Raw genomic sequence first — 12,789 nt, forward strand, 5'->3', positions numbered from 1 at the left:
GCCCACCTCAGCCTCCCAAAATGCTGGGATTACAGGCGTGAGCCACTGGGCCTGACTGCTAACTCTACCCTTGACTCCTGGAAAATGAGGTCTAATTCAAATCCAGGCTCATTTCAGGTTTTGTGGATAAATGCAATAGAATAATTCTGGAAGCAAGTAATTCTGGTGATTCAGTGGATTCCAGGACTCCCACGACAACTCTTTCTTACCCTAGAAAATGCTTTGCGTTAACTCTCTGTACCTTTGGTGTAAATCCAGTGTCACAACTGTCCTGGGCAGGTCCAGGTCCAGGACATTTTTTAGACAAATCCTGCTTTAAATCTAAATGAAAATACAGAATATACTGTAAAGCTTAATAATCAACACTATCTGGGGAGTGAATCCTTATCTGGATTCCTGGCATCTCCCATCTGAAAACTTCTTAGTTCAGAGAGTAATAATTCTATATATAAAAGAAATTATAACAAGCGTTGCTATGAAAAATGTATTGTCAGCTATGAGGCTGCCCTTTCATGAATTTTTTTTTTTTTTTTTTTTTTGAGACAGAGTCTCGCCCCGTCGCTAGGCTGGAGTGCAGTGGTGTGATCTCAGCTCAATGCAACCTCTACCTCTTGGGTTCAAGCGATTCAAGCCTCAGCCTCTCAAGTAGCTGGGACTACAGGTGCGTGCCACCATGGCCAGCTAATTTTTGTATTTAGTAGAGATGGGGTTTCACCATTTTGGCCAGGGTGGTCTTGATCTCTTGATCTGCCTGCCTCGGCCTCCCAAAGTGCTGGGATTACAGGTGTGAGCCACTGTGCCTTGGCCCCTTTTATGAAATTACTAGTACAGAGCAGCTATGTCTTTTGGTTTTTTATGACCAATTACTGTCTGTAAAATACTTTGGTATACATATTTTTTGTAGTTGTACTGAGATTTTATTGAAGTTTGATTTTAGGAGATACTCTTAAGTCAATGATTTGGCTCAGAGAAAATTGTAGTATCTACATGTTTTAAATATAGCATTGGAAAATGGACTCTATACTGGATATATGATATGCAATACTTACTTTCCTTGTTATAGTTGGTGCTATTACTGAATCAATCAAGTAGATGAAAAATTAGAAACATACGGTGTTCAGGGAGGGATAGTTTTTTTTTTTTTTGAGTAGGAATTTCGCTCTTGTTGCCCAGGCTGGAGTGCAATGGCGCTATCTCGGCTCACTGCAACCTCTGCCTCCTGGGTTCAAGCGATTCTCCTGCCTCAGCCTCCCAAGTAGCTGGGATTACAGGCATGTGCCACCATGCCTGGCTAATTTTGTATTTTTAGTAGAGGCAAGGTTTTTCCATGTTGGTCAGGCTGGTCTCAAACTCCCGACCTCAGGTGATCTGCCTGCCTCAGCCTCCCAAAGTGCTGGGATTACAGGTGTGAGCCATTGCGGCTGGCCTGAATTTTTATTCTGTAATTCTGTTACAGAATAAAAAAGGGGGAGGTATAGTGTGTTGCAAAGTTTTTGACAATTTTTGTAGCTAGAAGTATTTGAAATTAAAGGAAAAAGAAAAACAGAAGTAAATACCTACCAACATATGTCCAGTAATACTATTTCCATCTATGGTAATCCAGAAAATAAAAGTCTATATTGAAAGATAAGAAGTAGTGTGTCCAAATACATCGCTCTAGTTGGGTCATTTTCTCCTAATTTAATTTTTTCTATTTAAATAAACAAAGGCAACTGCATTACCATCTTGTTCTTAAATAAGAAGGTAACTGGAAATGACTGATGAAATTATTAACTTAAACCTTATTTTTTCAGAGTCCTTGACTAACTTAAGTAACTAAGCATTTAAATATGACTTCTATTATCAGCATTTAGTAGCTAATAATCATTACTCCAATTAGTTATCCATTAATATTAATTATATGAACAACTTGGCAAAATATAGAAATGTTCTAAGTTTGAGAAAACTACTGTTTCAAAGGTCAGAAACCTAGCTTTGAACCCACACAACCATGGTTAAGGTTAGGACATGACTTGTACTGAGTAAATTTAAAGGCATTAGGATTTAATTCCTCAGGAGCCCTTAAGAGTTCAATGCTGGTATCTGTGATTCCCCCAAATGGACAGAGATACTTACATCCCAATTCTTACATCTCAAGATTCATGTAAATAGTGCCAATTGCCTTTGGCAATCATTGCCAAATATTAATTTTAAAAGCCATCTAATGATACTTCCTAACTTTTAACCATTATTCTCATCACGATCACCCATTACAAAACTTATCTACTTTGTCCCAAGTAGAAGCAAATTATCTGATAACCCTCTATCACCTCAATAAACTACCTGGCCCTATACTTGCAAAGTTAGCCAAGTCAAGCACAGAAAACCTAAGATAGAAGAACCAAGAAGGCATAGAGACTTCCGGTAGTCCCTCCGTTCTGTATACTGCTTAGCAGCACAGCAACAAATTAGCAGCGACAGACAGTAATTGTCCTAATCTAGGTCAATACAACAGCCAAATCTTTGTAAACACTCTCTTTGGCTCTTCCTGGAGATCAACACTGTTCTAATGAAAATGCTGTAGCATGAAAGGGCTTAATAGCAACAGAAGTGTTCAAAAATACTTATCTAATATCATTTATCCAAGAATCTTAAAAATCACTTAATACTAATCAATTCAATAACTGAGAGAGGCAGGTATTAAGGAAACTGCAAAGGCCAAGAACAGAAATTAGGAGTATATACTACTCAATAATCTTTGTAAGCTAAAAACTCTGCTGACTTATATAGCTCTGAGTATGTAATACAAAGTATTATCTACATGCCTTCAAAAAACCTAAATTTAGGTGTGTTACCAATATAATACCTGTTCTTATATGTCATTTGTACTTACACTTAATTTTTCTGAAGTCTGATTTATTGAAGTTTGATTTTTGAAGATATAGTTTAGTCAATGATCTGACCCAGAGAAAAATATGAAAAATATCTGATGTAATATTACTTAATACTTTGAAACTAAACATTACACAGTATTTTAGATATCTTATTTTGAATCTATTATTTTAAATGTTAGATCAAAAGTCTACAGTATCACATATACCCATTATTTGAGTAATGTTTCCATTTGAGACGAAAGGTTTATGCTAAGCTATAGATACCGTCTTCCTGAATTTGTGAGATGGATACCTGAGGGAAGGTGAAATCAATAGCTATAAAAATATTTTGTGTGTATGTAAAGTTAATGAACCTACAAAAGCATCAAACTCCTGTCCACAGCCTCTTTAGTACCATACTCCAACCAAGTTAACTGGTTCAAACTGTTACATAAGACAGTGATAACTACAGGAATAAGCACAAAGAAAGGTTATATTTTATCATGTTAAAGTTACACAGAGATAACAGGTTTACAATTCAAATTCCCATGTCCTGAAAACTGGCCTCTTAAATAACTCACCTTCTCAAATCACAGAAGTGCAATAATCTGAAATTATTCTAATCTAAAGACTTAAGGAAATAATTATTACAATTCATGTTCACTGTGAGGAATATCTAGCTATATAAAATATAGCTACACAAAACCAGAACTCAGTGAAACATAACTTTTCAAAGCAAGAAGTTTGCTTGTGATTCATATCAGTAGTCATTAAATGGGTAAATGCTAAAGGTTTACATTCAAGTGCCTGAAGGACTACTGCAGAGAAATTCAATTACTAAAAACCTTTGCTCAGATGGCTGTCAGGCATATCAAGGATGGGATGAAGTGTGAACCACCGGCAGTGGTATTAAACTCCAATCATCTTCAAGACAAGTAAGATTTAGAGCTGTTAAGACATTCCAGAATTTGGTTCACTGACACTAAAAATGGTATTTTAAAAAAAGACCTCATACAGTCTGCTAGCATATCATACTAACCATTAGAGGAGGTAGTGACACAAAGTGTTGGAATTTAAAATACAAGGTCAGCATTAACTGTAAACCACTCTAAATCACTGTATGTAACTCTTTAAAAAAACATATGTAGTGAAAAAGAATTAGAATTCATACAAAATCAGAATTTAAAAAAGCAAAAAATAGAAATATTTAGTCAATTTACTCAAATGAAGGAAGTTTAAATGATACAGGAATGAAAAATATTAGAAATCTATGTACAATAAAAAGTAAATATAAATTAGCCAAGTCCATGGACACTTCCAGTTAAACATTCATACAAAAACATATTCACCTTTTTCCTTAGATAGGGATAACACATACATACATGACATGATGATTCTGGCAAAAAATATCAGAGATACTAAAACTATTCTCAAGTTTTAAAAATGGTGCAGAGAGTGTTTCAAGAACATTCTACAAGAATGTAAACCCCTGATTTAATTCCATGATTTTATCATGCCAGAAGCATGCTTGGTTTTAGCTTTTTAAAACAGATATTGGTATCATAACATATTGGCTTATTAATAATTAAGGCATTTTACATACACAGTATCTCAGTGTGAACAAAAAATGTTTAATATTGATTTTTTCATGTTTTAAACTTTCAGTCTTTTCAACATAAGAAAATAGCTGCACACGTTTAAGTGTTTTGTTTTTTTTTTTTAATAAAACACAATCTTAAAAAAGTTAATGATGATTGGTCTTGGTGGTTCCTAGTAATAAGTCCTGTCTTACTTTTTCACATAGTATAAATTATATTTTTATGCAGGATTGCATTAAAATCCAGTAGTTCTTAATGTTACCAAATAACCATATAACTCCCAAATGCAGCAAAGGTGAATAATCTTCATAGTGCACTTTCACCTCAATGAAATTGAAGCTGCTCCTTTTGGATATTTTTCCACTTCAATGTGAAGTAGATTGTTGGGATTTCATTAGTGGTTTCATTATGTGGCTTTTTAAAAGAAAAAATAGTTTTGATTTCTTCCACAGTTCACAGTTCTCAGACGAGACTTTTTTTTTGTAATTATACAGTTCAGGGATGTTTTGAAAAACCAAATGCTCTTTAGTAGATGAAATCTCTCAATGTAACTGTAATAAATAAGCATCTACATCCTTAGAAGATAAAACAAAAACATTTCATTAGACAGTACAGTAAATACACACAAAACCAAACCATTTTCTTTTCTTTTCTTGTTGCTTAATTTGCCTTAGTTTCCTTTTGTGGCCTTTTGAGGGTAAAAGATGTGTCTTGTTCAGTGCTTTTACCTGCAGTTGTTCAGCACAGGGCCTGGCACATAGTATGTGCTCAATAAATATTTGCTAAGTGCTAAATGAATGTGTTAGTTCCTATGCTCAAACAACTCTGCTTTCATAGCTAACATTCACAGAAATTCTATCAGTGGTGTTTACTATCAGTGCTATATTCACTTGAACCCAGCTTGACAACAGCCTCTTCTTCCAATTTCTTTTTTTTTTTGAGACAGAATCTTGCTCTGTCATCAGGCTGGAGTGCAGTGGTGTGATCTCAGCTCTCTGTAACCTCCACCTCCAGGGTTCAAGTGATTCTCCTGCCTCAGCCTCCCAAGTATCTGGGACTACAGGCATGCACCACCACAACCGGCTAATTTTTTGTATTTTAGTAGAGATGGGGTTTCACTATGTTGGCCAGGATGGTCTCGATCTCCTGACCTCCTGATCTGCCTGCCTTGGCCTCCCACAGTGCTGGGATTACAGGCATGAGCCACCTTGCCCGTCCCTCTTCTTTCAATTTCTATACTCAAAAAATTACAAATTAATTTGATGGTTTAATTTTGTAATAAAGTCTCATCATAACTTAAGAAACTTCACATTGAACTTTTAATCACTCAATATTGTCCTCAATAATAAACGGTACCTTAAAGTCATATTCACAATAAAGCTTCTCCCTTTGCAAAAAACTGACTGTGGCCAAGTGTGGTGGTTCCCGCCTGTAATCCCATTACTTTGGGAGGTGGAGGTGGGTGGGTCACTTGAGGTCAGGAGTTCGAAATCAGCTTGGCCAATGTGGTGAAATCCTATCTCTACTAAAAATACAAAAATTAGCCAGGCATGTGTGTAATCCCAGCTACTCGGGAGGCTGAGGCAGGAGAATCACTTGAACCCAGGAGGTGGAGGTTGCAGTGAGCCGAGCTTTCGACAATGCACTCCAGCCTGGGTGACAGAGCAAGACTCTGTTTCAAAAAAAAAAAAAAAAATTATGATTGAAAGCAAATTTCAGTCATAAGGAACAATCATTTTTTAGTTCTATACAGAATGCAACACCCCTTTAGAGTAAGGTAATACTGGTCATGTATGCTCTAAAAACCTAAAACAACAACAAAAACCTCCTAGGAAATTGATTTGTTTATAAGATTTTCATCATTAAGAATTCTATAGGCCAGGCACGGTGGCTCACGCCTGTAATTCCAGCACTTTGGGAGGCCGAGGCGGGCAGATCATGAGGTCAAGAGATCGAGACCATCTTGGCTAACACGGTGAAACCCCGTCTCTACTAAAAACACAAGAAATTAGCCGGGCGTGGTGGTGGATGCCTGTAGTCCCAGCTACTCGGGAGGCTGAGGCAGGAGAATGGCGTGAACCCGGGAGGCGGAGCTTGCAGTGAGCCGAGATCATGCCACTGCACTCCAGCCTGGGCGAAAGAGCAAGATTCCGTTTCATTAAAAACCAAAACCAAAAAAACAGTTCTATAAAATCCCATACGGTGGTAACAAACTTGGTTGATATATCATTTTGCTTCTATTTTTGAAGGTATCTGAGACCTTTTTTTTTTGGTGGGGTGGCCATGGTCTTCCATAGCAATGGCCAGAGTTCCTTTGTGGCTGTCACTTTGACAGGAGATAAGCTTCTGGTTGGTCACTGTTGGTATCACTCCCATTTGCTTTTCTTCCCTCAGCTAGATTCATTTCCTGAAAGCATCTGTCTCCTGTAAGATGTGAACTTATGATCTTGGAGTAGAAACCAGATTATCCCTCAAGGATACCTGGGTTTGCCCAAGCCTCTGTTTCCCTTAGCATTATATTTATTTTTCCCCTGAATTCTAAGTAGTTGTTTTGGCTATGAGAAAAATTTTGTAACTAGGTCCATGACATAAATCCTCTTATTTAGAAATATATATACATTTCTAAATATATATTTATTTATCTAAATATATATTTAAATATATATTTATTTATATATTTAGAAATATATATATAGAAATATATATATACTTAAAACCAAAGAATGCTTTTTATATTCCTGACTAATGCCCATTTATGATAGCAGTATGCCCAGTAATAGAGTAAAAGTATTTCTGAATTACAATTTTTTCTTCAATTATTTTTTAACTACCAATGTTTTTTCTTTTTTTTTGAGACAGAGTTTCACTCTGTTGCCCAAACTGGAGTACAATGGCTCGCAATCTCGGCTCACCACAACCTCCGCCTCCCGGGTTCAAGCGATTCTCCTGCCTCAGCCTCCCGAGTAGCTGGGATTATAGCCATGCGCCATCACACCCAGCTAATTTTTTATATTTTTAGTAGAAACGGGGTTTCACCAACCAGGCTGGTCTCAAACTCCTGACCTCAGATGATCTGCTTGCCTTGGCCTCCCAAAGTGCTGGGATTATAGGCGTAAACCACTGTGCTCGGCCTAACTACCAATGTTTTCTGGAGTATAAATATTAAAATTCAAACTACCAATTTTAACTTTTTCCTTTAAGAGATAAATCAATAAAGACCAAAGTCAAATTCACTGTGATTTAAATAGTTTACCTTCTCAAAAAGCATAACATTAGCAAAAGTAAAAATTAATCTCCAAAACCATTTAATTGTGTTCCTTATCCCTTGTTTCCTGAGTTCCTCATCTTGTTTTCTGATGCTTTCCTTACTGGATTCTCAAAATTTTTTCAAATATTTTTCTCTGATTAAAACCCTGTGTAAATATCCTCTAGCATAGCATATCAGGGGCTGTACATGAAACATATTCAATGGCCAATTCCTGTGCTTGCTGCCAAGGTCACAGTTACACACAGAGGACCTGAAGCATTTGCAAATATGAAATTGACTTTAGACATCAGAACAGTACCAAATTATTCTGCCTAGAGACTTGAAAAATTCATTAATAAATGTAAAATATTATTTCTCATTTTTAATGTTTAATTTATAAGCTTAAATATAGATTACCTTAGCTATATTACCAGTATATCCTGGAACCAAAGTAAGATGGTTTTCCTGTTCCCATAATCCACTTAATTGTTGTTTTAAAATTTTTATATTTCTAAAACAAAAAAAAGGAAGAAAAATGAGAAAGCAAATATATTAAGATACAAACTTTCATCATAAATATGCATAATAAAAACCATTCTAAAATTTTTCAGGTATTTATCAGGAGAAAATGATGCTATTTGAAATAAAACATTCGGGAATGTGGAGAGAAATTTTAAAAAAAGTCAAATAACTTTTAGAATAATACACGTCAGTCATGAAAATTAAAGGTTTATTCACATAATACCCCCATATACTTCCAATTTAATTAATTCTTGGAAAAAACAAAAGATGTTTTGTCAATTCCAAAATTAATAAAATTTCGTACTTGATTTTGATTTAAGAAAAGAAAGAAAATACTTAGTTGTCAAAGCAGGTAAGAAAATGACCAGGCATTTGGAACATTTGGACATTGTTTGGGTGTGAAGTAGAAAATTTTGAGAGCCTATAAAAGAAATTGTGGACTTTTTTTTTTTTTTTTTTGAGACTAGGGCTGGCTCTATCGCCCAGGCTGGAGTGCAGTGGTGCCATCTCGGCTCACTGCAACCTCCACCTCCTGGGCTCAAGCGATCCAATTGCCTCAGCCTGAGTAGCTGGGACTACAGGTGCACACCGCCATACCTGGCTAATTCCTGTATTTTTTGTAGAGACGGGGTTTCATCATGTTGCCCAGGCTGTCTCAAACTTGTGAGCTCAAGTGATTTGCCTGCCTTGGCCTCCCAAAGTGCTGGGATTACAGATAGGCATCAGCCACCGCGCCTGGCCCAAAATTATGGACTTTAAGGAAACTGTTGGGAGATATTTTTCTGTGGTTTCATGATAATCTGGCTATATTCTAGTAGAATACCCACAATTTTCACATCAAGGCGGTAATAATATAGTTTTTAGAACTATAAACATCGACATCAGACTTTCAGGTTAATGTCTAGGCTAAAGGACCCTGCAGGGTGCCTCCATTCCTTATTCAACTATGGGCATCTCTTTTCCGTCCCTTGCTCATATAACGAAGAGGAGGATTAAACTGCTATTGTGTTTTTCTTCTAAAATGAAGGGTAGGGTTGTGCCAGAAGAAGAGATACAGGGGGTTAGGAGGCTCTGGAATTCAACTTCCAGGTGTGGTTTTCACAAATGAACAGTCTCTTAAGTTAGTATCTCTCTGAATATGAAGAGAATAAATACCACACACTGATGAAAACGGGATAAAATTATTACCTAGTTTAATCAAGCTGCTTTCCTGAAGAAAATTTCAGCATGAGTTTATCTTTAAAGGTATACTCACCCATCACTTATAATTTCTGTTTTGGATGATAGTTCTGACCACCACCTTTTAATGACTGCTTGAAGCCAGTTTAAACCAACTATAACATATCTGAAATGACATTTTGTTACAAAATTCAAGTGTTTTCATCTAAGAATCCTTTTTATAAGAGATGATACTTTCCTTCCCAAAAAACACATACACACATTGGTCTCTTCCCTTTTAAAAAGTTGTTACCTTCATGATCTATTTCACAAAAGTATATTTCATGTAATTTGTTTAGAGATGCTTTTATAATTGTTCTTTAGTCATTTCATACTCTTTTCCTAATTGTACTATTAGCTTCTTGAAAACAGAAACCTTGTATGTCTCATGGAGCCCAATCTACTACGTACTCACAAAGCACAAAATCAAGGATGTTGAAAAAGAAAAATGAATCAAGATTCAGATTAGCACTTACTCTTCAAATTTGCTTTTAAGTAGTGACTTTACTAGAGGCAACAAGTCTACACAGCAGCCAAGTGAGATATATTGTTTTTCTTCCTGTAAACTAAAATAAATACCAAGTTATAAAAATATGGATGGGCCATAATTTGACCTCCTTTAATCTTACTTTTTTTCTGAAAAATATTGTTTTTACCAATTGGTGAGCACAGGAAGGCAATCTACCACAACGCCAAGATCTTCTATCCTGAGAGTATAAAAAGAATAGCATTGCCTTAGAGAGCTGATTTCCTTATTTACTTTCATATTATGATTATTCACACTGCATTTGAGAAATTCATTCATTTAATAATGTCAGTATCTACAATGAGTCAGGTCTGTGGATACAGCAATGAAAAATGACACAGGGCTTGTATTCCAGTGTGTGAGCAAGTGTGGGGGTTGGGGGGTGGGGCAGAGACAGGTAATAAACAAATAACTAGACCTAAGACATATAGAGCAAGTTGATGTAAGTGCTATGGAGAAAAATAAAACAGGAAAGGGAAATAGGGAGTGGAGTAATAGGTATTTTAAAATAAGGTGGTCAAAGAAGGCTTCCCTAAGGTAACATTTGAGAGACTTGAATACAATGAGGAAAGTAATGCTTCAAATTCCCACTCAAAAGGGATGTTTACTTTTTATTTTTATTAAAAAATTTTTTTTCAAGAAACGGGGTCTCATTCTGTTGCCCAGGCTGGAATGTAGGTGCATAATCACAGCTCACTACAACTCCTGGGTTCAAGCGATCCTCCCAAGTACCTGCGACCACAAGCACGCATCACTGTGCCTGGCTAATTATTTTTATTTTTTGTAGAGATGGAGTCTTGCTATGTTGCTCAGTCTCTCACTCCTGGGCTCAAGTGACTCTCTCACCTCAGCCTCCCCAAATGCTGGGATATAGGCAAGAACTGCCACACCTGGCCTCAAAAGGGATTTTTAGAAGGTTAGTTTTCCCATATTGTTATCTCTTAGTTTTACAGGTAAGAATGGCAGTCAGAAAAGGTAACAGGTTTGTTCAATCTGATAAAACACTGTTTTCTGTATTTTGGTTACTCTTAGATGGGTGACGAATGTAACGTAAGCCACACTGTCTCTACTGAAGCTACGTATAGGCAGTTTAGAATAATGAAGAAGGTTCACTTGAGCTCAGGAGTTTGAGACCAGCCTGGGAAACATGATACCTCATGTCTTCCAAAAATTTTTTAAAAAATTAGCCAGGTGTGCTGATGTGCGCCTGTACTCAGCTACTCGGGAAGCTGAGGTGGGAGGGCTGCTTGAGCCCAGCAGGTTGATGCTGCAGTGAGCCATGATTGTACTACTGCACTCCAACCTGGATGACAAAGCAAGACCTTGTCTCAGAAAAAAAGTGATTGAACAAAGAGGATAAAACGTCACACTTACCTCAACAAATAAGCTACAAGTTCACTTATACTTCTCTTTCTCCAGAAAGTTAAAGCTACATTCAATCTCATATTCCTGCTGAACAAAACTTGGGCCATTGTTTCATGGTCCTGAGAAACCTGAAAGGCAATAATCTGATTTGTTAAAAAGCATACTGAAACAGGGTATGAAACTATTGCTTTATTAAATCGTTCTGGTAGATACAGTTAAATATTATGCAAAGGTAACTCCTTTTACTGGCCCACTAAAGGGAATACTGCAGTTGACCATAGTAAACAAATGATCTGAACAAATTTAAGACCCGTTTATACTTTTTACTAGCTACCGTTTTTCTTTTACAACCCAATAATTTGTAAAATTATTTTTAGCTGACCTATAAACTAGGACTTAATTTATAACATGGATAAAAGAAAAATGTAAACATATAGGCTAGTCATTACCAAATGAATGGCATGAGAATCACAAAAACTCAGTTTTTGACAAGTGTTGTAGTATCATTTAAATTTATCTATTTATTGTTAGGTAATGAAGTGTCATTTTCCTGTTCTAATGTGTTTAACACAGAACTATGTAAGATAAAAAGTAAATACTCTCTACCTGCCCACAAAAACATCCAATATCCCTCTGCAGAAATAATCACTTAACAGACTGATATGTATCTTTCCTGACTATTTTCTAGACAAAGACAAACTAAGTACACATATAACTACTCTGAAAAAGTCATTATCAGGCCGGGCGCGGTGGCTCAAGCCTGTAATCCCAGCACTTTGGGAGGCCGAGGCGGGCGGATCACAAGGTCAGGAGATCGAGACCACAGTGAAACCCCGTCTCTACTAAAAATACAAAAAATTAGCCGGGCGCGGTGGCGGGCGCCTGTAGTCCCAGCTACTCAGGAGGCTGAGGCAGGAGAATGGCGGGAACCCGGGAGGCGGAGCTTGCAGTGAGCCGAGATCGCGCCACTGCACTCCAGCCTGGGCAACAGCGTGAGACTCCGTCTCAAAAAAAAAAAAAAAAAAAAAAAGTCATTATCTATATTGTTCAAAACCTTTTTTACCTATAATATATGAACATTTTTCAATGTCAAAACATAGATCAAGCTTGTTTTTGGAGACAGGGTCTTGCTCTGTTGCCCAGGCTGGAGTGCAGTGGTGTAATCTCAGCTCACTGCAGCCTCCACCTCCAGGCTCAAGTGATTCTCCTGCTTCAGCCTCCCTGAGTAGCTGGGATTATAGGCACCCACCACAACACTCAACTAATTTTTCTATTTTTAGTAGAGATGGGGTTTTGCCATGTTGGCCAAGCTAGTCTTGAACTCCTGACCTCACATGATCTGCCCACCTTGGCCTCCCAAGTGCTGGGATTACAGGCATGAGCCACTCCACCAGGCCCAACTTCACTTTTAAAGAACAACAGCATAGCCTGGCACAGTGCTGTGTGCCTACAGTCCTAGCT

At 37.0% G+C, this 12,789-nt stretch overlaps 1 protein-coding gene across 4 annotated transcripts in view; it reads right to left on the minus strand.

Moving 5' to 3' along the window:
* Nucleotides 1-3,327: 3,327 nt before the first annotated feature.
* The window catches only part of KATNBL1 (katanin regulatory subunit B1 like 1), a 66,961-nt gene continuing 57,499 nt past the window's right edge, over nucleotides 3,328-12,789 (minus strand). For all 4 annotated transcript variants that reach the window (XM_077939075.1, XM_015141795.3, XM_077939076.1 and 1 more), the window contains 6 exons: nucleotides 11,338-11,456; nucleotides 10,094-10,144; nucleotides 9,914-10,003; nucleotides 9,475-9,564; nucleotides 8,115-8,208; nucleotides 3,328-5,025 (listed from right to left, as the gene is read on the minus strand). In XM_077939075.1, the coding sequence (XP_077795201.1) occupies nucleotides 4,993-5,025; nucleotides 8,115-8,208; nucleotides 9,475-9,564; nucleotides 9,914-10,003; nucleotides 10,094-10,144; nucleotides 11,338-11,456 (477 nt within the window). In that variant the 3' untranslated portion in view covers nucleotides 3,328-4,992. The remainder of the gene's footprint in view (nucleotides 5,026-8,114; nucleotides 8,209-9,474; nucleotides 9,565-9,913; nucleotides 10,004-10,093; nucleotides 10,145-11,337; nucleotides 11,457-12,789) is intronic.

The sequence above is a fragment of the Macaca mulatta genome, chromosome 7, assembly GCF_049350105.2.
Source record: "Macaca mulatta isolate MMU2019108-1 chromosome 7, T2T-MMU8v2.0, whole genome shotgun sequence".
NCBI lineage: Eukaryota > Metazoa > Chordata > Mammalia > Primates > Cercopithecidae > Macaca > Macaca mulatta.